At 35.1% G+C, this 22,241-nt stretch overlaps 1 protein-coding gene across 1 annotated transcript; it reads left to right on the forward strand.

The window, feature by feature from the left end:
* The first annotated feature begins 773 nt into the window (after positions 1–773).
* On the forward strand, positions 774–21,333 carry LOC130217241 (transcription factor CP2-like). The gene is given in 20 exon segments (XM_056449312.1): positions 774–788; positions 790–816; positions 818–897; positions 1,633–1,784; positions 5,195–5,271; positions 5,486–5,591; positions 5,734–5,811; positions 5,814–5,839; positions 7,696–7,848; positions 7,983–8,093; positions 8,358–8,446; positions 9,200–9,254; positions 12,077–12,118; positions 12,369–12,462; positions 12,700–12,787; positions 15,103–15,209; positions 15,903–16,045; positions 19,916–19,927; positions 19,929–19,968; positions 20,074–21,333. Coding segments are annotated over 20 exon segments (1,533 nt in total). The 3' UTR covers positions 20,112–21,333.
* Positions 21,334–22,241: the final 908 nt, after the last annotated feature.

Below are 22,241 nucleotides of genomic sequence, written 5' to 3' on the forward strand. Positions count from 1 at the left end.
AGGGTTCCTTTTCAAAAGGCATCGCATCTCCAGGTCGATAGGGGCCGCAAGTGTTCTTGAGTCGGTCACTCTTCCAGTCGTTAGTGAGGAAGACTACTGCGGATATTACGGCAATTTCTATAGAGTAGGAAGAGATAAACAAACATGTAATATATACACAAGACATTTATTGACTCACAATTCATACTGTCTCAATATTATAAATTTTCTTCGAATTTATCTGAGCGTCGTCACATTTTTGGTGTCCGGTGAAGGAATTTAATCTGCCTTCTTTCGACCACAACGAAGTGTCTTGCCAAAGAAGGACGATGGGTGGAAAAATGGCGTGAAACGATGATCTTTACCACATTTTTTTCTGACTGCTGTCAGAGGTAATTAACGTTATTTGTAAGCCGTTCATGACAAAACGCTTTATTTTAAACGATATTTGTGAAGTTGTTCTCCTCTAATTGTATTACGTAATACAATACATGTGTTGGTCATGTGTAGAGCTGTACGTACTTCTGAATATATTAAGTTAAATTGGGGGTTTACTCTGTCCTTAGCGTCAAGTTTGGTTAATTAAGAATAACAGTTTAGAAAATTACCTGGTAAACTATATAAACTTATTTGTGCAGTTTTAATAACAAACCTTAATGTATGTTTAATCTAAATCCTCTGTTCATATATTTTTTTTCAGAGATGAGTCTGTGATTGTCCCTAAACCCAAAGGGAGGCTGCCAGAACTGTAATTCTTTTTGTGATTTTGGTTGTTAAATTAAAAGTCTAAAATCATGGCTTGGGCTCTGAAAATTACCTCTGGCCGATGAGGTGATTTGAGTCTGGTCTGGTCCAGGACTTTGATGCCAGTCTGTCAGGGATCGGGCAAGAGCTTGGAGCTGGTGCTTACAGCATGAGGTGAGATTCATCAGTTAACTTACAGTTTTTCATTGTTTAGGAATGTTTGAACTGTGTCTGCGTATTTATTAATGTTTCCTGAGGCCTGTGGTTTTGATGCAAGTTATTTTTTATTAATTAATAGCTCCTGGTGCCTTATTGAAAAGCATTTAGTCTAGGTTTACTAGCCTAGACACATTTCTCCTGCTGTTCACATGTCACTCCGGGGTGTTTAAATGTCATGATGAATGTGTTTCAGCACCGTCTGACCTTCCAGACTGGCACACTGTGTCTTGTAAGCTCTTACATGACTGTTATGCAGAAAAATGAACTGTTTTGAAAAGTACAGGTCTATTTGAGTCAAGGTTATCGTGTGTGGGTTTTGATGAGGTGCTTAGGAAGGGATATTATTAATGTACAGAGGCGTATTGAGAAACTAAGTTCTCTGTGACTATTTTAAAATGCATCTAATTGTTTTCAAATCAGTCATTTATATTTGTTTTGCTTTATTTGTTTGTAATAGTATAATGAGTTCTAGCGTTGAGAGGAGAGAGAATGACTCCATCTAGTCTTGTTAGCTGGTCTCCAGGTAACAAAGTAGCCTGTTTATAAACCCCATGTTCCAGTCCTGCCTCGCCATCTGTTTGGATTAGCTCTTAAATGGATGAGTAGTGATATATATTAGAAGTGTTTGTGAAGAAAACAGAATGAATATTTGTTTATAATTCCTCCATTATCCTTGCTGTTTTTTCTCAGTGATGTGCTGGCTCTCCCCATCTTCAAGCAGGAGGAGTCTAACTTACCGCCAGAAAGCGATAATAAGATCCTTCCTTTCCAGTATGTACTGTGTGCTGCCACTTCTCCTGCTGTCAAACTACACGACGAGACCCTCACCTACCTCAATCAAGGTCTGTTCAGCAATGCTTCCTGAGGAATTCGTTATTTAGAATTGCTGAATAAATGTTTGATATATCCAAGCTGTGGTTTACAGTTAATAAGTTACCCCACACATTTGAAAGAGGCATTTTGATTAATATATAAATATCTAGTGCACACTTCCTCTTCAAGGTCCCATGAAGTGCTTTGAAATATGCATTTTTATTCGATGTTTGATGTAATCGCAACCGAAACACAGAAAGGGTTGGATATAGTGAAGCTCCTCCCCGTTGCAGCCAATATTGTTTTGTTTCATCACCGCACTGCCAGTGAGAGTGGTTGAGCTCAAGTGCATCAAATGAAAGTGTCTTGAAGAGGGCGGAGCTTGTCAGATACTAGAGAGCATTTGATTGGTCATGATTAGGCCCACGGAATCTGCGCGTGCAGAATTTCGCAGATTTTCCACCGATTTCCGCAGATTTTTAGCACATCTTTAATTCTGTTTAATTTACTTGTGTTAATGTGTGTAAATCTATATTTATTCAGTTTTTAAATTAGTTACAGTAATATTAATGACTAATATGAAAATGTTCATCTGATTTAAGTACAATGCAGTTTGTACAGTAATATTTTCTGTCTTTTAGTAGATATAATATATGAGAGACTTGCTTAATTACCAAATAAAGTGAATCTAATTGTATTTGCATTTAAACAGTAAATAAAAGTTAAAAGATATTATTTTTATTTCACATATTAAGGTTTTAGTTATGATGCTCTCAAAATAATTCCACAGAAATCCACAGATTTTTACCAAAATTCTCTGCAGAAATAGCAAAAAACGTCCACAGATTCCATCTGGCCCTAGCAATGATTTGATGAGAAACTGAAGTATGAGGTGACGTGAATAAAACCACTGGTCCATTTGGGCGGAAGTGACAAACTACAAGCTTTTTTTAAAATGCTTATATCAGTTTTATATCTTCTAAATGTGAATTTTGTCACTGTTTTGGAGCACACTAGCTTATAGATATCTTAAATTCTAACATCTAAAAAAAATATTTAATTTCATGAATCCTTTAATAACAAATAATAAACATGTATCTATAATGAGAAAATGGCAGTTAAAGGGGTGGTTCACTCAAAATGAAAATCCTCACCATTTACTCACACTAAAGTGGTTCTGAACTTTTACGAAATTCTTTCTTCTGTTAAACACAAAGGAAGATATTGTGAACAATGTTGGAAACCACAAGCCGTTGACATCCATAGTATTTATGGTTCCTACTATTATGGTTGGCAATGGTTACTGGTGTCTAACATTCTTCAAAACATCTTCTTTTGGGTTTAACAGAAGGAAGCAATTCATAAAAGGGTAGGATGTGAGAATTTTGGGTGAACTATCACTTTAATAAAGCATCTGATCAAAGTAATGTGGATATGTGTAAACCCCCAAAATGTCAATATTGTAACAGAGACCAAACTAGGCATGACACAATAACCGTTTTCAAGGTTTACCGCGGTTTGGAAAAGTCAAGGTATTAGAACTGCAAAAATGTTTTGTTATACTGTTTCTAAGGTATATGTAAAGGTTTTTTTTTTAATGTATGGTAAGGAAATCTGTTGAAGCTAATGAAGATAGTAGAAGTCAATGGTTTATTTAATTATGTAGCCTGGCATGTTTACTGTTTCAAAATATTATAAATGTTTCTAAAATGTAAAATATTGTGTTAAATGGGGAAAAGTTGTTGTTTTTTACCAAGAAATTTAAAAAGTAAGTATTTACACCAGTAAACACAGTAGCATGAAACCTTAATATTTTTATTCAAGGTTATCATACTGTCAAAAACTAGACCAAACTCCTATACATATTATTGTGGAATGCCATATTTTAATGTTATCCGACAACAATTTGTATCTGCAGAGACTTAATTGAAATATTATTTTAAATGTGAATTCTTCCAAAATTGTAAAATTTCTATAAATAATTTTTTTTTTCTATAAATAAAACTTTTAATGTTAGCATTTTTTATTATTATAGAAAAGCGATATTAATAAAATGTGGTAAATTTGATCTGTTTTTTGCAATGAAATACCCAGAGACACTGATATGGCAATAAATTCAAAACTTTCTCTGGGTATGTGTAAATAACAAGCTTTACAATCCGACACTCAAGTCATGTCAGATCACGTTTTATTATTTAGCACTTTATGCAATACTCAAACTCATTGTTTAGTTGTAAAGGGTGAGCACTAAGTGAGCAAATCCTGCATGTCACTACAATCTCCCTTACCTCCATTTACAATCCTCATTCATCAAAATTTGACTAGCAGAGAGAGATGTTTTAACCAGCCAAGAATGTAGGTCTTGTATGCATTTGCAGATGTTCCATTCAGTCTGTATTTCACACAATTCTTCAGAATTGATGAGATAAAACAAGCCATTTAATAATGACAAATTCACCCCAAATTGGCTGGAAGTCACTGTTCTTTCTGTCCTTTCTGATATAATCAGTCTGGTTTTCTTTATGATTTTTGAAATTCCTCCTTCACTTATTGTGTCATTGGTTTGAAAACTTCTCCAGAGTTTAAAATGGCTTAAATTAACAGGAATGCTTAATCAGTGTTAAAATGGAAACTTTGAGAATTAGTGTTAGAGATGCTTATGTCTTTGCAGATGCACACTTAAAAAAATGTATATATTCCTAATTTCCATCATTACTGACAAATTATGGATGCTTCTGTGATTATTTGCATTAACTCAATAATCTTTACATATTTAACTAATCACATACAGTGGCATATTATTATTGACATCACTTATGTGTAATTTAAAATGGCATTTAAATGCACGATATTGGAAAAATCAAACATTGCAGTATTTTTTATAATCTGCAATAGATATCTAATATGCTATATGAATGCAATTTCATCAGATGACTTAATATAACTCTCTAATCTATGTCTGATTGGGATGATTCTGCAGTGGGAGTGTGTCTGCGTAAAATCTCATATACAATCTAGATGTACAATAATAAGTATCTCCATAAGATACAATTGAAATAAACACTTTTTTGTTTGTTTTCCAAGTCTAAACAGTATTCAGGTACAGTAACGGAGTAATAAAAATAATTCAGTAATCATAGGCCTTAAAAACACATGCCAATGATTTACAAAATTCAACATTACATGTCCTGAGATGTGACTGTTGCAAATTATCTCATTGCAAGATCGATGCTGAAACGATATATATTGTGAAGCCCTAAAAGTGAATAGAAGAGATGTAGTTAAGTGGGTAGAAGCTTTGTTAGTGGTCCAGCATTTCCATAAACTGTTTCAATTCTTTATTGTATAGATAGGAGCATAATAAGCAGGAATAACAAGATGTAAAATGATTTACCAATAGTTTTGGTATAAACTTTTTTTTTTCTCCCACCACCTACAGGACAGTCTTATGAAATTCGAATGCTGGACAATCGGAAAATGGGAGAGCTTCCTGAGATCAATGGGAAAATGGTGAAGGTGAGGATTCGCTGTCTCTTATGTCCCATCTGCCATAAATCATTCTTCTCACAAATAGGATTGTTCTTCTGTCAAGGCTCGATCACTTTAATTGTTGAAAAATCCTGCTTAATCTCCCTGTATAATGTCTGAAAAGGGCCTGATGGATCATATGGGCTCCTTGTGACTGTGGTTTATCTCCATTGCTGTTTTTTTTTGTGGTTTTCTCCTGCAGAGCATCATCCGCGTTGTGTTTCATGACCGCCGCCTTCAGTACACTGAACACCAGCAGCTGGAGGGCTGGCGCTGGAACAGGCCTGGAGACAGAATCCTTGATTTAGGTAAATTCTGTTACTCGCTTCTAGCAGGAAAAGTAAACATCAGTGAAACGTACTTTTAAATAATTCACCCTCAAAAAAGATTTAATACCAATATGTTGAAATGTAATGGACAATAATAACATGCTTTGACTGATATCCTCAGATATTCCGATGTCGGTAGGGGTGGTCGATCCCAGGGCAAACCCTACACAACTCAACACTGTGGAGTTCCTCTGGGACCCTCAAAAAGGACCTCTGTGTTTATTCAGGTATCAAATATTGCTTTTGCTTGCCTAAAAAAAAAAACTATAAAAAAAAACTTTTCCAGACCATGTCAGACAAGTCAGTCAAGAAACACACTCCACTTTTTGGGGGAAAATAGGCTTAACCGTGTTTGCATATCTAATTGAACTCCCTTGTAAGGCCCAAGTCCACTAGTGTTAAACATTTGCGTTTTACCATTTTTGAATCCTATCATCTGATCTCCAGGTCTGCACTTTTAGCTTAGCTTAGCATAGATAATTAAATCAAATTAGACCATTAGCATCTCAATAAAACATGACTTATCAACCGTTGATCCTCCTGAAGGACATCAAAACAACATGAGTGGGGGATCAAAAAGTGGAAAATAACTCTCACTGTTCTGTGTATTAAATAATAATATTAACAATAAAAATAAAGATTGTATAAATATATATTTGACCACCCCTATAACGATTCATACCATTGCAAATGCGTGATTGCACATAGCAGTCTCATTATGCAGGAAAATAGTGAGTCAGCAGTCTGAATCTGAACAGATATAGCATACAGAGAGCTAGGGTAGGTGTTCAAAAGGTGATTCTCTTGAAAAAGATGTGCTTTTTCTACATATTGCCTGTAAAATTAGACTTGTGTGTTTTAAAAGATGCCTATCCTCGCACATGGAATTTAACACAATCTCTCATGATCATACATCATGTACTAAGACTTACTGAAAGTGAAAAGTTGCTATTTTCTAGGCAGATTTAGCTAGAAACTATACTCTCACTCTGGTGCAATAATCAAGGAACTTTGTTGCCATTTGATATTACACAGTACCTGAAAATTGGCTAATTTTTGTGTTTTCTGGTTCAAATAGATATGGTTTAGGATCTGCAACCATTGTCAAGGTGTGACAAAGCTCCCTGTACATCTCTAGTTTTAGTACTGATACTGATCCCTCTTTTATTGACAGTGGCCAGCAAATCCTGCGTTGTAGGGTAGGTTGAATACCTGTAGGGTAGGGGAATACAGCACAGTTTGACAGTCTTAAAGGGGACGTTAGCCAGAAATTGAATTTAAGAACAAAAGACGATATCAGGGTCTTCAAAAGTCAGAATTCTTGAATGTCATCGAATAAAAAAAAATCAATTTCAAACATTGAAAGTTAGGGAAATTGTATATATTTTTGTCCAAGGGATTTAATATCTGAGATTTTTGTCACTTTAAATTTTAGTTTCTATTTTCGAAATAAAACTTTTTCTAAACCATGTTTTATCACAAAAGTGGTTATGTTTAGAACTGTGTTTCAGCTCCATTTATTTACTTCATGCTCATCAACTGGCAATACTTATAACAGCAATAAAGTCAAATGCATTCACCAGACTGTACCTAATAACTAAGGCTAAATGTTAGGCTAACATACATTTTAGGAGCTTTGGCTTCAGAATGAATACTTTATGAATTCCCTTTGGGATGAATAAAGTATCTGTCTACTTTAAAGACTGGGTGTTAAAAGTAGATGGACTTTATTAAATGAAAAGTTTGTTAAAAATACTATTGAGCTATTAAATGGTGGAGAGGAAGGGAGCTCTTCGAAACCATGTAAACAGTAAGTACTTTAGATTTGATTCATTGTTTGTTCTCAAATGACATTCAAGCCAATATCATTTTAAAATGAAAGAAAGCACAACAAAGGCCTGTTTTTCCATTCATTACAAAAAAAAATGATGTATGGCTTAAAGTGTGAATTCTGAAATATTTTGAGTAACATTTAAATGATGAGTAGGGTAAAAAAACAACATTGGACCCCATTTACTTTCATTTTGTGGACAACTTTTCAATTTTCATTCATTGTAATTCAATATTTTGACATTTTATTTAGGTACATTGTATAAGCACAGAGTTCACCATGCGTAAACATGGAGGAGAGAAGGGAGTGCCGTTCCGTATTCAAATCGACACTTTCAAGGAGAACGAGGCCGGGGAGTACACCGAACATCTGCACTCCGCCAGCTGCCAAATCAAAGTTTTTAAGGTGGGTTGAGGCCTTCGCTGCTGATAAACATTTACAATGTGATATCTGTGCTCTTTCAATGCACGTCTTGTTTCGCCAGTGCAGCGCCTTTTGTATGTACTTCTTAGAAAGCGAGATGTTTGTTTTGTGTGTAGCCTAAAGGTGCAGACAGAAAGCAGAAAACAGACCGTGAAAAAATGGAGAAACGAGCACCGCAGGAAAAGGAGAAATACCAGCCTTCATACGAAACCACCATTCTCACTGAGGTTTGAGTATATATTATTACAACATTTAATGCAATTATTTTTAGTAATATATCATATTATTATTACTATTATTATAATTATTATTATGATTAATGTATCTCCTGTAATAATATTCTAAATCTAATGATTATTACATTAGTGTGTAATGTGATATTATTTAAACATATAAATTAGGTCAATTGTAGTTTAAATTTAAGTTGATTGTAGTATTTTTTTTTTTTTTTTTTAATACCAGATGATATAAAGTGTGTTGTTTTTATCCAGTGCTCTCCATGGCCCGAGGCTACATATGTAAACAACTCTCCATCTCCTGGATTTAACAGTACCCACAACAGCTTTCCTGTAACCGAAGGGTAGGAAACATTGATCATCATCATCTAAATATTCCTCAATACCTGAATATTTCTTTTGCTTATAAACCTTTTTACTTTATTGCTACAATAATAAGCAAAGAAGAAAGAAAAAAACAGTAGTTATAAATAGGGCTGCACATATATCGTTTCAGCATCGATATCGCAATGTGGGAATCTGCAATGTCCAGTCTGAATCATAGTTGACAAGAGCTACAGAATTGTATTTAATCACTGTATTTATATAGACCGTATATGATTTATGAAAAAAAAAAAAAAGATTTAGTTTTTTTTTTTTTTCTTGTTTATAGTCCAAATATCTACATTTCATAGCAAAATCGAGATTATTTTACTTACCCCTAACAGATAATTTCTTAAACAAGCTAATTAATAAATTTCTTAATTTTCTCTTATTTCTTCTGACGGTGAATACTAAACAATATTTGTTTAAACAAGACAAAGTAAAAAAGTCATTTTTTGCATTGTGATTATTCAATTTCTCTAAGCGAATACTGTTAGACTCCACAGAAAACCATCAATAGAGCTACTCAAACTATCTTGTGAAACTGTATTATTACAATATTTATCACAGAAAAATAAAATATCGCAATATCCGATTTTTCCAATATCGTTGCAGCCTTAGTTATAGATAATATGTTTAATAGACTATGGAGACATTTATCTTTCTTGAAACAACATGCATTGATTATATGTTTATATTTGGTCACCTAATGGCTTTATGGTTTTGTCTTGCAGAAATGGTTCACCCAATCACCAGCCGGAGCCTGTCGCACAGCTAGCAGACGTGAGTGTATGTGGATTTTTTCTTCTTCTCTCTTCTTCTCACTGCTCTCAGTGGCATAAAACTACATTCATTTAACATATGTATGTACATGAGAAATGAAAGGCAAACTGCTTAGCACTTTAACCAAAATATAGATCATCCCAATGTTCCTTATGTTTTTTCTCCTACAACATTTCTGCATTCTACATGCTGTCATTTAATTTAAATTTATGTTTGTGCTTTAATTATCTGTGTTCCATTTGCATTTGTGTGGGATTTAGCGTATATTTAAATTATACTGTCTTTACTAGTTAAGTAGTTGAGCTGTTTAGGAATGAAATGGTAAATAGGTACAGTACTGTGTGTGTGTATGTAAGGTGTTCTCCATGCTTCCATCTACATTAATAATATCAGGAGAACTACAGAAGTTCATCAAAACCCTTTGTTCCATTCATAATATTGCAGCTGCTATGATCAATCCTGTAAAATGCTTTTTTTGGTTGCTTTTGCATGCTCATTAGCACATTTCAAAGTATGTAATGCCCTTTGTAGCTTATTTTTGTTAGAGCTAATAGTTTATAATATATAGGGCAAGATGGGCAGTATGATAAATATTAGGACATATATTAGTTTTTTGTAATTATTTTTCTTTTTTGTTTGTTATCTGCATGCCACCAATATACCATGGCATTGCATCTTTCTACTGTTGTGCAGTGTATTTATCACACTACACTGCCCAAGCCCTTTAATATTCAGTTACAGATTACGCTACGGGATTTCAAAGGTTGGGTTTTTCATGTTTTTGAAAGAATATTATTATATTTATTCAGCAAGGATGGATTAAGGAAATGAATGGGATTTATAACATGACAAAGATTTCTATTTGAAATAAAATTATGTTCTTTTCAACTTTTTAGTTTTAGCAAAACAACACATCAAAGGTTATGCTAAAATACTAAAAATCACAGCTGTTTTTTAATAAGTTTTTTAGCCATAATACAAATTACAAAAATGTTTCTTTGTGTTGTGACATTAAACCCGAAATATAGAATCATTCCTGATGGATTTTGTGACACAGAACCGATCAATAGAGTAATATTGCTAAAATAAAAACATTTTCATCATATTTTTCTAATTAAATTGTATTAAAAACTGTTGAGGCCTTGAGACGAAGAACCATATAAGTCCATATTTTCAAATTTTGAGATTTTTTTCCATTTGGATTTGGAACATTATATTACATATTTTTATTTTACGTGAGCATCGACAACAAAAACTTCTCAATTCTAGGGAGAGAACATTTTTTCAGTGTCACTATTAAAAATCTAAAGTTATTGTGATTTTATTTTTCTCAAATGTGGAAGAACGGTATATGTCCAGTTATTGTGGAATAAAAGTATAATTACAATTCATCATATCACTGTAAACCACTAAAGATCTGACTCCTTTATCTTAGTTTTAATACAGTAACAGAAACTTCAGGTTAATATTAAGCATTTCTTCCAAGTTTATTATTATTATTTAAATACAAAAAATATTGTATGAACAAGGTACAATAAATAGACCTTTTACAGTGCAGGCTATAACAATTAATTAATAACAATAAATAAATATAACAATAAATACATAAAATGCAGGCATACATCATAGCTAAATATTGTTGTTTATTTAGAAAAGCTGACGCAGAGCAGATGCATATATTACAAGCTACTTCAAACGCTCCGCCATCTCACGATATTAATAAATATATAAACAATAAACTCTGCTTGTTGTAGTTTACACAGGACTGGCGGAAATATGCATTGATACACTTTATATATGTTATGTTGTTTATTTTGATAGGTTAACTGTTTTTGTGGTGTTTCGCGTTCCTCTGCATGTTCGGAGAGAGAGATCACATCACATATACAGTTCTTCCACTCACCTCTTTCGGTGGATTTTTGTTCCGGTTTCTGTTCTCCTTTTCGATTCAAATATGGTTTCCCAGCTTCCCTCAAAGCCTTCCTTAGTCTGTCCTTTCATTTGTTCATGTGGGCACCTTTTTGAAGAGGATTTGCCTTAATATTCGAAGCAGACATGACAGCAAGCGGCATCTCTGTTCTTCTTAGTGGTCGCAGGAAAATATCCCCAAACTGTTTTAGCATACAAAGTTGTCTCGCACAATCAATGTCACATGGTTATCTAATTTTTTTATGTTTTGGACTTATACGGTTGTTTGTCGCTCACGCTCAGCTATTGATCAAATGGGATTATGATTAAACAACTATGACAAGGATAAGAGATCTTTGAAGATATTTAAAAACCCAAACTTTTGAACTGTAGTATGTATAGAGGGAACAGATTAAATGTAAAAAAAAACCTTAAATGCACCTAGAGTAATTGATTGGTTTGGTGTGTTTTTTTTTCTTTAGCAAATATATTTGATATGATTTTTCATGCCTTCTTATGCTTGTTTGTTGAAACTGACTTAAAATAGCTTAAAAATGACTTTTTTAATGTTAGCTTCTAGAGGTGTCCAAACTCATTTTGGAGGTCCGTCCTGCATAGTTTAGTTGTAACCTCAATCAGACACACTTGGGCTAGCTATCAAGTTCTTATAGGCTTTCTAGAACCATCCTTGCAGTTGTGTTGAGGCAAGTTGGAGCTAAAATCTGCAGGACACCAGCTCTCCACGACCGAGTCTGGACACCCCTGTTCTAGACTGATGTTATGAGGTTTCAGCCCACTGTTGTTTTTGTTTGTTCGTAACCTGCAAGCCCCGTTAGTCACCACATGCTTCCTCATAACATAAGTGATAACACTCGAGACAAATCTGAGATTTTAAAACTGAGAGACGTTCTGCCTTACAGTTGTCGTGCCATCTACTTAGAAGAGAAAGTGAAACCAATCAGGTACATGAATTTATTTGCTAATATGAATATGTTGAATTGTGTATGTGCCAAAGGTAAAGCTTGGTGTGCAAAAGATTTCAAGTTTTATTCTTACACATGGAAGTGGGTTCAACTCAAGGCCAGACAGTTTAAGGGGCTTTGATTGACTTCATTGGGAGATTGTTCAATGGAAAAGCAGACAAGTTATCATCCGTTTATGGTCAGTGTGCTAAGGCCTATTCTGTCCTTTCTCTTTGCCCTGAACAAACAGAATCTGTTGCCCACGGCAACGCCACAAGAAGCACAGCAGTGGCTCCATAGAAACCGTTTTTCACCATTCTGCCGTCTCTTCACAAACTTCTCGGGTAAAGGGACGATCGGGCTTGCATAAGTGTGCATCACATTCCATACAGCTCTCACATCAGGCTTTGCTTACTCAGCTACCATACAATGCCACATCACACTCATTCAGATGACACATGCTCTCCAGTCTCATTCTGTTATCATAATGTGCTCTGAAAGAAATTTACTAGATTCCATATTACCTTTAGTGTGGTCTGAAAAAGTCCTAGTGCGAGTGTGGTGACTCTCCTGTTCCTCAGGGGCTGATCTGCTAAAACTGACCCGAGAGGACGTCATCCAGATCTGTGGACCTGATGGCATTCGGCTATTTAATGCACTTAAAGGACGGTAAGAGTTAATATAGATGCAGTATTTATATATCAGTTAAAAATATTGATTATAGAAAAGAGAGCAGTCTCTTTTGCTTATTTTACCTGAAATAATTGTATTACAAATACAGTGAAAACAGCAATATTGACAAATATTAGACTTGGCACAATATTATACTTGATACATTATTTTGGCACAGCTACATTTTCAGCAAATAATTCTAAGTTTTTCTAGTTTTTATTTCAAATTATCTTTCAGAAACACTGTGTGATTTGGTCCATAAGAAACACTGTATAAATCTTAATTTTTAAACAATAAAAAATAAAAACAGCATTTATTTGAAATATGTTAGTAACAATCTATGTCATTTCTGTCTGATTTTAACATTCTTTTATTATTATGTTTTACATTCACAAAATATATATGCACAATTCTGACATAAACTTTAACATGTGTATACATTATCATTGCAACAATTTTTAACATGCAGTGCTCAGCATATATGAGTACACCCCTCACAAATAAGTCTTTTAAGTTCATATTTTAATAGGAAGCTATACAATATTGTATTTTTTGCACATACATTAGATTAGTCAATACTGAAGCCAAATCTGGAGCTTTTTCTAACAAAATAACTTGCGATAACTGTCCAAAAACTAGTACACCCAAATTTATATGTTGTAGAAAAATATTAAATACCAACTAAAAAAAAAAGGAAAAATCAAGAGAAGCCAAAAAAAATTAGAAATTTAGTTGAAATTTTGTAGGTTGTAATTTTATTTTGCAATATTTTGCTTGGATTTAATTGTATTATCTTTCAATTTCTAAATATGTTTGGTGCACTTAAAATATGATTTTAATAAATATATTTTTAACAAATCTTGTTTTAATGCACAAAAATACATTGCCTATATTCACCGAGAAATGGAGAAAAGTATTCATTTTCAAAATGGGGTGTACTCAATTATGCTGAGCACTTGTACATCAAATACTGTATAAGGTAAAGGGAAGAAAAAACGAAAACAAGAAATTTCAGGGGAAAATAAATAAAACTAAATTTAAAAGTAAAATAAATAGATATCACTTTATTTTGATGGTCCGTTTGTTGAATTTAAGTTACATTGCATCTACATGCCAACTAATTCTCATTAGATTATAAGTAGACTGTTAGGTAGGGCAAAGACTATAGAATTACACAAGACGTGTCACTCGTGTAGAGCACTCTCCACACCAGATCAGTCAGATCTTTAAGCAGGGACCCCACTGGTATCCATGTGTTAGTCAGTGATGAGGTAAGGGCTTTTTTTTTTTCAATAGAGCAAATCACTTAAATTGCCTCACACTTAAACAGATAGCTCACCCAAAAATGAAAGTTCTCACATCGTTTACTCTCTCTTTACTTGTTCCAAACCAGTTTGAATTTTTCTGCTAAACACAAAAGAGGAGATTTTAAAGAAAGCTGGAAAGCTGTAACCATTGACTTCCATAGTATTTGCTTTTCCAACTGTGGAAGGTTTTCAGCCTGCTTCAGAATATTTATTTTGTGTTTAACAGAAGGAAGAAACTCTCAAAGGTTTAGAACCACCTGATAGTGAGTAAATAGTGAATAGGGAAAAGTGTAACAGTCAATATGGCAATTGAAGCCCCACCTATCAGTACAGGAGCCAATCATCGATCACTATAGACTGAGGATTCTCCAGGGGAAGGGCTTGGACCAGACGTGAGTTTCTGCAGATTTTGTGTGATTTGAACGTTCAGAAACCGAAGAGATGGTTAATATATTTAATTTCATTGATGATTCGTAATATGAAATTTAATCGTAAGCTTGGCAAGCAATTTTGCAGAATTTGATGTTTCCTTGTTTAAGCAGAATGCCCGAGCATACTGCTCAAGAGGCGTTTCAAAGATGGCCGCTGAGTTAAATCACTTGCCTTAAAAGGTCTTTGGTTAGGGTTAGTGTAAGTTGACAGTCTTATAGTCAGTTAAATGTCTGTTGAAGGAGCAGTGTCAGCAGATATTAAGCAGACAGTCTACTAATACTCAAATGGACCATAAAAATAAAGTGTTGCCAATAAATAAACGTGTCTGCTTCTGTTAGGCTTCAATTGCTGTATTGTAAGTATTTTTCTGTCACTTTTTAATCAGTTAAATGCACATTTTTTCAAGTTATGCATCAGAAAGCATTTGTTTTGATGCTTAGGAAACATAAAATCCTAAAATCTTTAAAGAGTACAAAAAGTTTACAACTTTGATTATTTGAAATTTGTTTGTAACAGTCTAAGTGTTATACCTGTCCCTTTATATCAGTTAAATGCATTTTCTTTTCTTAATAGGGTTGTCCGTCCAAGGCTCACAATCTATGTTTGCCAGGAATCCCAACAGGCTCGTGAACAGCACCAGAAACATGAGAATGGAGACGGGACTAGCACACTTTTTTTGGGTGTGTTTGAAATCGGATGTTTCAAGATCAACTAAATAAAATTGCATTTCTGTTTAGAATTTCATTAGGCAGTCAGGATTTTATTTACCTCCATGGCCTGTATATATCAGCAAATATAAAGTAGTTTGCAGTAAAGTAAAATGAGGATTAAAGATAAATGATGCCTGGGATATAGTAAATGGGCTTAAATCACAAAATAAATAGGAATAATCATGTGCTAATTACATGTTAGGTGTTTATAGTGCCTCTATTACACCAATGTTTGTATGTTTACATCTATCCAAGTCAAAAAACAGGCTTTTACAGCATCAGCTCTTTTGTCACAGTTGAACATGAAACGTTTTGTTAGTATATTCAGTCTCCTGTAAACCCGCATTTTGAGAGCCCACTCTGCTCTGATTGGGCTGCTTTGATATGTGTACCATTTACAGTGCATTTTGGAGGCCAAACACTTATTTTGATGTCTGAATTTCTGAGTTTATTTGTGTTCTTTTATACTCTGCAAATCTTTTACATTCATAAATAGTTACATTGCACATAACATTAAAGGTAATTAAAAAAAAATATATATATAATATATAATCGGGGTACTACTAGACTTGTGATCTTTGCTAGCTTATGGTTTCTGTTATTTTGATGTTTACGCTGTGATTTGTTTTCATGTAGAATCTCATGTTTCTTTACCCATGTTAGTGTATCATGCCATCTATCTGGAGGATTTAACTGCTGTGGAACTGACGGAAAAGTTGGCTCAGCTCTTCAGCATCTCTCCACGCCAGATCAGTCAGATCTTCAAGCAGGGACCCACTGGTATCCATGTGTTAGTCAGTGATGAGGTAAGGGCTTTTTTTTCTCAATAGAGCAAATCACTTAAATTGCCTCACACTTAAACAGATAGCTCACCCAAAAATAAAAGTTCTCACATCGTTTACTCTCTCTTTACTTGTTCCAAACCAGTTTGAATTTTTCTGCTAAACACAAAAGAGGAGATTTTAAAGAAAGCTGGAAACCTGTAACCATTGACTTCCATAGTATTTGCTTTTCCAACTGTGGAAGGGTTTCAGCCTGCTTCAGAATATTTATTTTGTGTTTAACAGAAGAAAGAAAGTCATAAAGGTTTAGAACCACCTGATGGTGAGTAAATAGTGAGTAAATGTACAATTTAAGGTAAATCTCATTTAAAAATATATATTTTATTATTATTAACAAAGCATACAGGCTGAAATAACAATAAAATGACATGTATCAGTTCAACTACCCCTCTCCCCCAATGAATAGAAGTTAACAGAAAAACAAAAGTACAGTATCAAGAATGAGAAATCAATATAAAACAGTTATACAAAATAAAGCAATTATTCTGGGTCCTGTTCATTGCTTTGTGCAATAAACATGGAGATTTTGTCTGCAGTTGCTGTCCAGATCTTTAATGTACACATTTGTACCAAGTTCACTTAAGCCGTGGAATAATCCAACTATATAATTTCCCAAAAGTTTGCCACCAACCACTTATATATGCTCCAAGATATGTGGAGGAAGCCAATATTGTGCTAATAGTTTTTTTTTTGCACAAGTTAAGCCAGCCAGCTTCTTGTAGCTTGGTAAGATTTTACGTAAAATCATCACTCAGTAATAATATGGAAGGATTTTCCGGAACAGGATATTCAAAAAAAATTTGTACATTTCCACATGCCCATATTATATGAAAAAAGATACAAGTTCCTGGTCAGGACAATTATCATAGAGAGGACTAAATAAGGCCTTGATACAATGTCTTTTGAGTCGGGTCCAGTAGTTTCTATGACAAAGTTTTAGTGAATGAAATAGTGATTGGGATTCTTAGATGAAGTAAATGAACTATTTCTTTTTAAACAGAAACAATGCCTTTACTTTACAACCATGGTAAAGATCACTTCTCTGTTGAAATTCGCTTGCATGAACTTTGAAACTCATCCCCTGACACTCTGATATGTTAAAGCTGGCTTTGTTCTCAGTCCCTACAAGGCAGTGGTTTACTCAAGGACACAACAAAGATGAAGCATGACTGTAATCCCAGGATTCTGACCCTCCATTTTCTTCTATTACATTAACCCTACTGCTGCTCAGTAATAGAGGGCAGGCTTAAAGCTTGTTTTCACACTTTGTTTTCGATTGTTTGGCCTGAAGATGCATTGCAAGAGACTCAAGCCGCTTGCCGAAGGCCTTTTCTGCTGAGCTTGCAAAATTTCCTGCTGGGCTTGCAGTGCATCGGTTGTCATCAATCCATTGTTTGTAGCAGTTCATTTCCACAAATAAGAGCAGATTGCTTTCAAACCAATTGTGCGCCATACAAGAGTCCACATGCACCGTGTTCATCTGAGATTTATGAACAATGTTTCCCTAGTGGACAAGTCCCAGAGCAAGCTTGCAAGGATTACGCAGATGTGGAATGAGCACCTGGTAACCTTGTGAAGACTAAATACCTTGAATGTGGAGTCAAGAAAACTGGGACGATCACTGTGGATTGGCCATCATCTGAGGAGGGTCACCATACAGATACCTCTGTTTTTGCCTCCTGGTTGACAGCACTACGACTGAATACTGACCTATAGATCTTATTCTTCAATGCGGAAGTGCTCTTGCTCTTGAGATTGTTTTAGAATTTCGCATGGTGGCTCAATAGTTAGCACTGTTGCCTCACAGCAAGAAGGTTGCTGGTTTGAGTCCTGGCTGGGCCAGTTGGCATTGCTGTGTGGAGTTTGCATGTTCTCCCCATGTTGGTGTGGGTTTCCTCCAAGTGCTCCATTTTCCCCCACAAGTCCAAACCAATAACTGTAAAAAAATATGGATGACTCAACAGTGCCTTTTCCCATTGAGCGCTTTTAAGGCAAAACGCCTCGTGACAAGCACAAACTGTCGCAAAAGACTGCTGAAATTGGAGCCTGGGCATGCGCAGAAAGAACTACCAGATGAAGCCAGAGGCAGAGCCGCAGAATGAAGCTTCTAAACCAAACGCTTGTACGTCAAATCAACCATGCCCCCCGAACTGCTCATTTGACCGCCCGTATCTGCACTATAACAAAGGCTCGCTAATATAAATATAAGCACTTACATTTAAAAACACGTATTAAAAACTGTGTGATGTAAGCAGTTTTTAATAATTTAATAAGAACAATATATATGTTGGACTGCAGAAATAAACGATCTTTCATACACTCTAGCCTATGGTAGACTCAGCTATGAGCACAAAAAGTATCTCTTTTGTAACGGGTTGTTGGTATTTGTTATCGTAATAGGGGTAGAAATAACACTTGTAAAATATGAAAAATAACATATAAACAGCACATTTTAGAAAGGTTTTTATTTTTAATTATCAATCAACACGACCCAAAATATAAACACCATAGATCGTGCGTTTAAAAGATAAATACAGCAAGATTTCTAAATATCAACAGGATATTTACACATCCTATCCCTGCACTATATAAAATAGTCCCTGTCAATTTGTACAATACACTTAGCAGTATTAATATATCAACTGATGTCTATGTGATATAGGCCTATCAGCTGCTGCAACATCGCTTGTATATTGTTTTATAATTTTTTTTGCCTCAGTTTTCATTTGGTTTATTCAATGCCTTCATTTTATCTGGCAATGCATGAATAGATAACATTTACAGCTCTGTTTGTTATATAAGATTCTGTTTCTAGAACATTAATATTTTATAACAGCAAATTTAGTAGATTAACTCAATAACATGCCGAAACTCAAAATGTCAGAGACGTCCTTTAAATCAAGTTCAAATAACGTTACAGGAGATCAATGTGGAGATCAGCTAATATTAGTTTTGTCTTTCTAATTATTATTTCAGACCCATAAAGAGAATTACTGCTAGATAGTGATCACCTGTATTTTCCCTGCATGGCTAGGCATGTATCGGCAAACTAATAAAGCCCGATAAAGCCCTGACCTTACTGAATAAACAGTGTTCCACCAGATCCTGTATGTCAGAAAGTATAGTTTACTGCTGAACTCGCTTTACCATGGTAAAATAACACAGAAATGGAATAGTAACACTTCAATCTCCTCCTGAAGCTCGGACGGTCTGCTTTGAGGAACTGTCAATCACAACTGTCAATCACGATGACACGCCCCGTTTTTATAGCATTAAATTACTGGCTAAAAACATACTCTTTACCTATATCTATATCTATATACCTATAAGATCTGCACCTATATGGTAGTCAGTGCCTTAATTGACCAAAATCATCTTTCAGGACATTTTATTGCAAGTGTAAATAGTTTTTTATTTGGGCTTAAGTCTCGTTCATTAACTCGGAGGAGGCGGGCTTTATGACTTGTACTGCAGCCAAGCCCCAGGGGGCAATCTATCAACGAGACCTTCTCTCAAAAGCAGGCGTGTGGCACACTTGGTCCAAACACATGCAGTGTAGGTGAATTGGATGAACTAAATTGGCTGTAGTGTATTAGTGCGTGTGTATGGGTGTTTCCCAGTACTGGGTTGCGGCTGGAAGGGCATCCGCTGTGTAAAACATATGCTGGAATAATTGGTAGTTCATTCCGCTGTGGTGACGCCTGATAAATAAAGGATTAAGCCGAAGGAAAATGAATGAATGAATGTGTACTGTACTGAACCGTACCACTCAGTAGAAATGAGCCATTGTTCTCATATTTTATGATATATTTTTTTATTTTCTCATTCACACAGATGATTCAGAACTTTTCAAGATGAGGTGTGTTTTGTCCTGGACACAATGAAAGGTATGAGCAATCCCTTTTTTTCTTACCGAGTGGTTTTAACCCACATATCTTCGTTTCTAGGTAACGTCTGTTTTATAACTTGCACTCTTTCAATTGCATTTGCAGCTGAAACAAACGATGGCTATCACATCATTTTGAAGTGAATGCATTGGATGCAGGGGAGTGAACAGCCCCTAATGTTTTTCTTAAGATTCAACCCACAGCCCCCTTCCTTGCGCACTTCCTGGACCTTAACCGAAGATCGCTTTGCTCGGAATAGTAATGGAGACGATCATGGGAAAGGAAAAGACCCATTTTTAAATCGTTACCTGTCCTGTTGTTCATGGAGTGTGTGCTGCCTTTCCTTCATCCCCTTCTCATTTACACTTGCAAACAAAATCAAAGAATTTATTTTTTACTAACTGTCATTGCATCAGTTTGCATTGTTGCTTTTTTTTAAGGCAAAGTAATTAGATTTTGTCTCATATTTGATGTACAAACACCTCATCGGCTCAAATACTGAGAATTGGCTGGCAGTATTATTTGGTGTTGTCTGCCTGGATGTCATCCCATGAGTATTTTAGCCCCATGTGAAGTGCAGTCCACATGCCTCAATGAATACACTCATTATAAACAACACTTTAAAAGGTGCGAGGTTATAATGTCAGAGACTGGGATCCATTGTAGGCACAAGAGATTTCCAGGATGCTGAACATTGTTGTCAGTTCTCTTACCTGTGGAAATATATATCCAAGCCCATTCTTACATCGTCATCCTTATTGCAAATATACTGTTTAGCAAATGATCTTAATGTGATCGCAGTTGATAGAGTGAATGAATTTTGCGTCAAGTTGAGGTTTTTGTTTCATGGCATCGCTAATGTTTCTCGTGTTTATTTCCTAAGTCTTGTGCGGGCGACTGATGACATGATGTTAGGTTTTGTAGCTTTGGTCCTGATTATTCTTCATTTGTTGCCGCAAATGCACGTTATTTTTTTAGACAGGAGATGAACGGCAGCAGTGGGCATTATATATGTGCATCTTTTTTTGATGTTATTTTTTTACATTGTGCTTAACACACCTTTCTTTTTTTCAAAATTGTTGCATATACTAGAGTTAGTTTTTACAGCAGTCAGAATCGCCAGAGCGTTATTTTACGGTATAAAAGAGAGATCATGTTTTACTTTTTGTTTCGTTTTTGGATATGACCACTGATGTACTAATCTTTCAGGTGGGATAAAGGGGAGAAACGTTGCACTGCATGAGAAAAGGTAGCCGTGGTTAGTGCTAGACGCAAACCAGACCAAGATGGTAAAGACGTGAGGTATTGTCTGTTGTGACCCTTTACTGTGTCATTTCAATGATTAAAATGACTTACCTTGAAACAGACTGTTGTTCTGTATGCTGTGTTTGCTTTCTCCTACATACATGGCACTTATGAGAATAGTGCATTAGTGTGCACTTTTGCGTTTTGGAAGTATTTTCCTAAGCATTTTATCCCATAAAGATGTATTTGAAAAGGCAAGCCATGAACAACATCAGCTTAAATGACGTCACAGACTTCTCTCTCTTTTTTTCTGTAAAAATATGCAGATATTTCTGTATTGAATATGGAGATCCATTGTGATTCTTTCATTTGATGTGCTCCATGGGAGTGTTTGTTGCTAAAGATCTCTTTTGGAGTGTGTTCACTTTGACACTCTGATTGGTGGATGGAAGAACGAGGCTGGGCTGTTTTTTTTTTTTTTTTTTTTTTTTTTTTTTTTTTTTTTTTTTTGTAAAGCAGGGGTGTCCAGACTCAGTCCTGGAGGGCCGGTGTCCTGGAGAGCCGGTGTCCTGGAGAGTTTAGCTCCAACCCTAATCAAGCACACCTGAAACAGCATATCAAGCTCTTTTTACATATACTAGAAACTTCCTGGTAAGTGTGTTGAAGCAAGTTAGAGCTAAAATCAACCTCCAGGACCAAGTTTGGACACCCCTGTTATAAAGCATTATGGTTAATGTAGTTTTTGTATTAATTGTGATTGTTTTAGGTTATAAATTGAAATGAATGCAAGCAGATTGGTTTAACAAAAGCAATTAGTCAAATAACAGATCTCAGAGCTCAAAAACGAGTTTTTCTTTAATTGTTTAACAGTATTTATGGTTAAAATCGATTTCTCTGTCGAGAAACTGAGTGAAGTTTTTATCTTGGAACTCGACTGTTGGCCCCTATCATTCTACTGTAGAAAACACTGCAGACAATTCATGATCTTTTAATAAGACATTGCACTAGTAACATGGGTCAGGCCCGTA

Source organism: Danio aesculapii, chromosome 23 (assembly GCF_903798145.1).
Source record: "Danio aesculapii chromosome 23, fDanAes4.1, whole genome shotgun sequence".
Classification (NCBI taxonomy): Eukaryota; Metazoa; Chordata; class Actinopteri; order Cypriniformes; family Danionidae; genus Danio; species Danio aesculapii.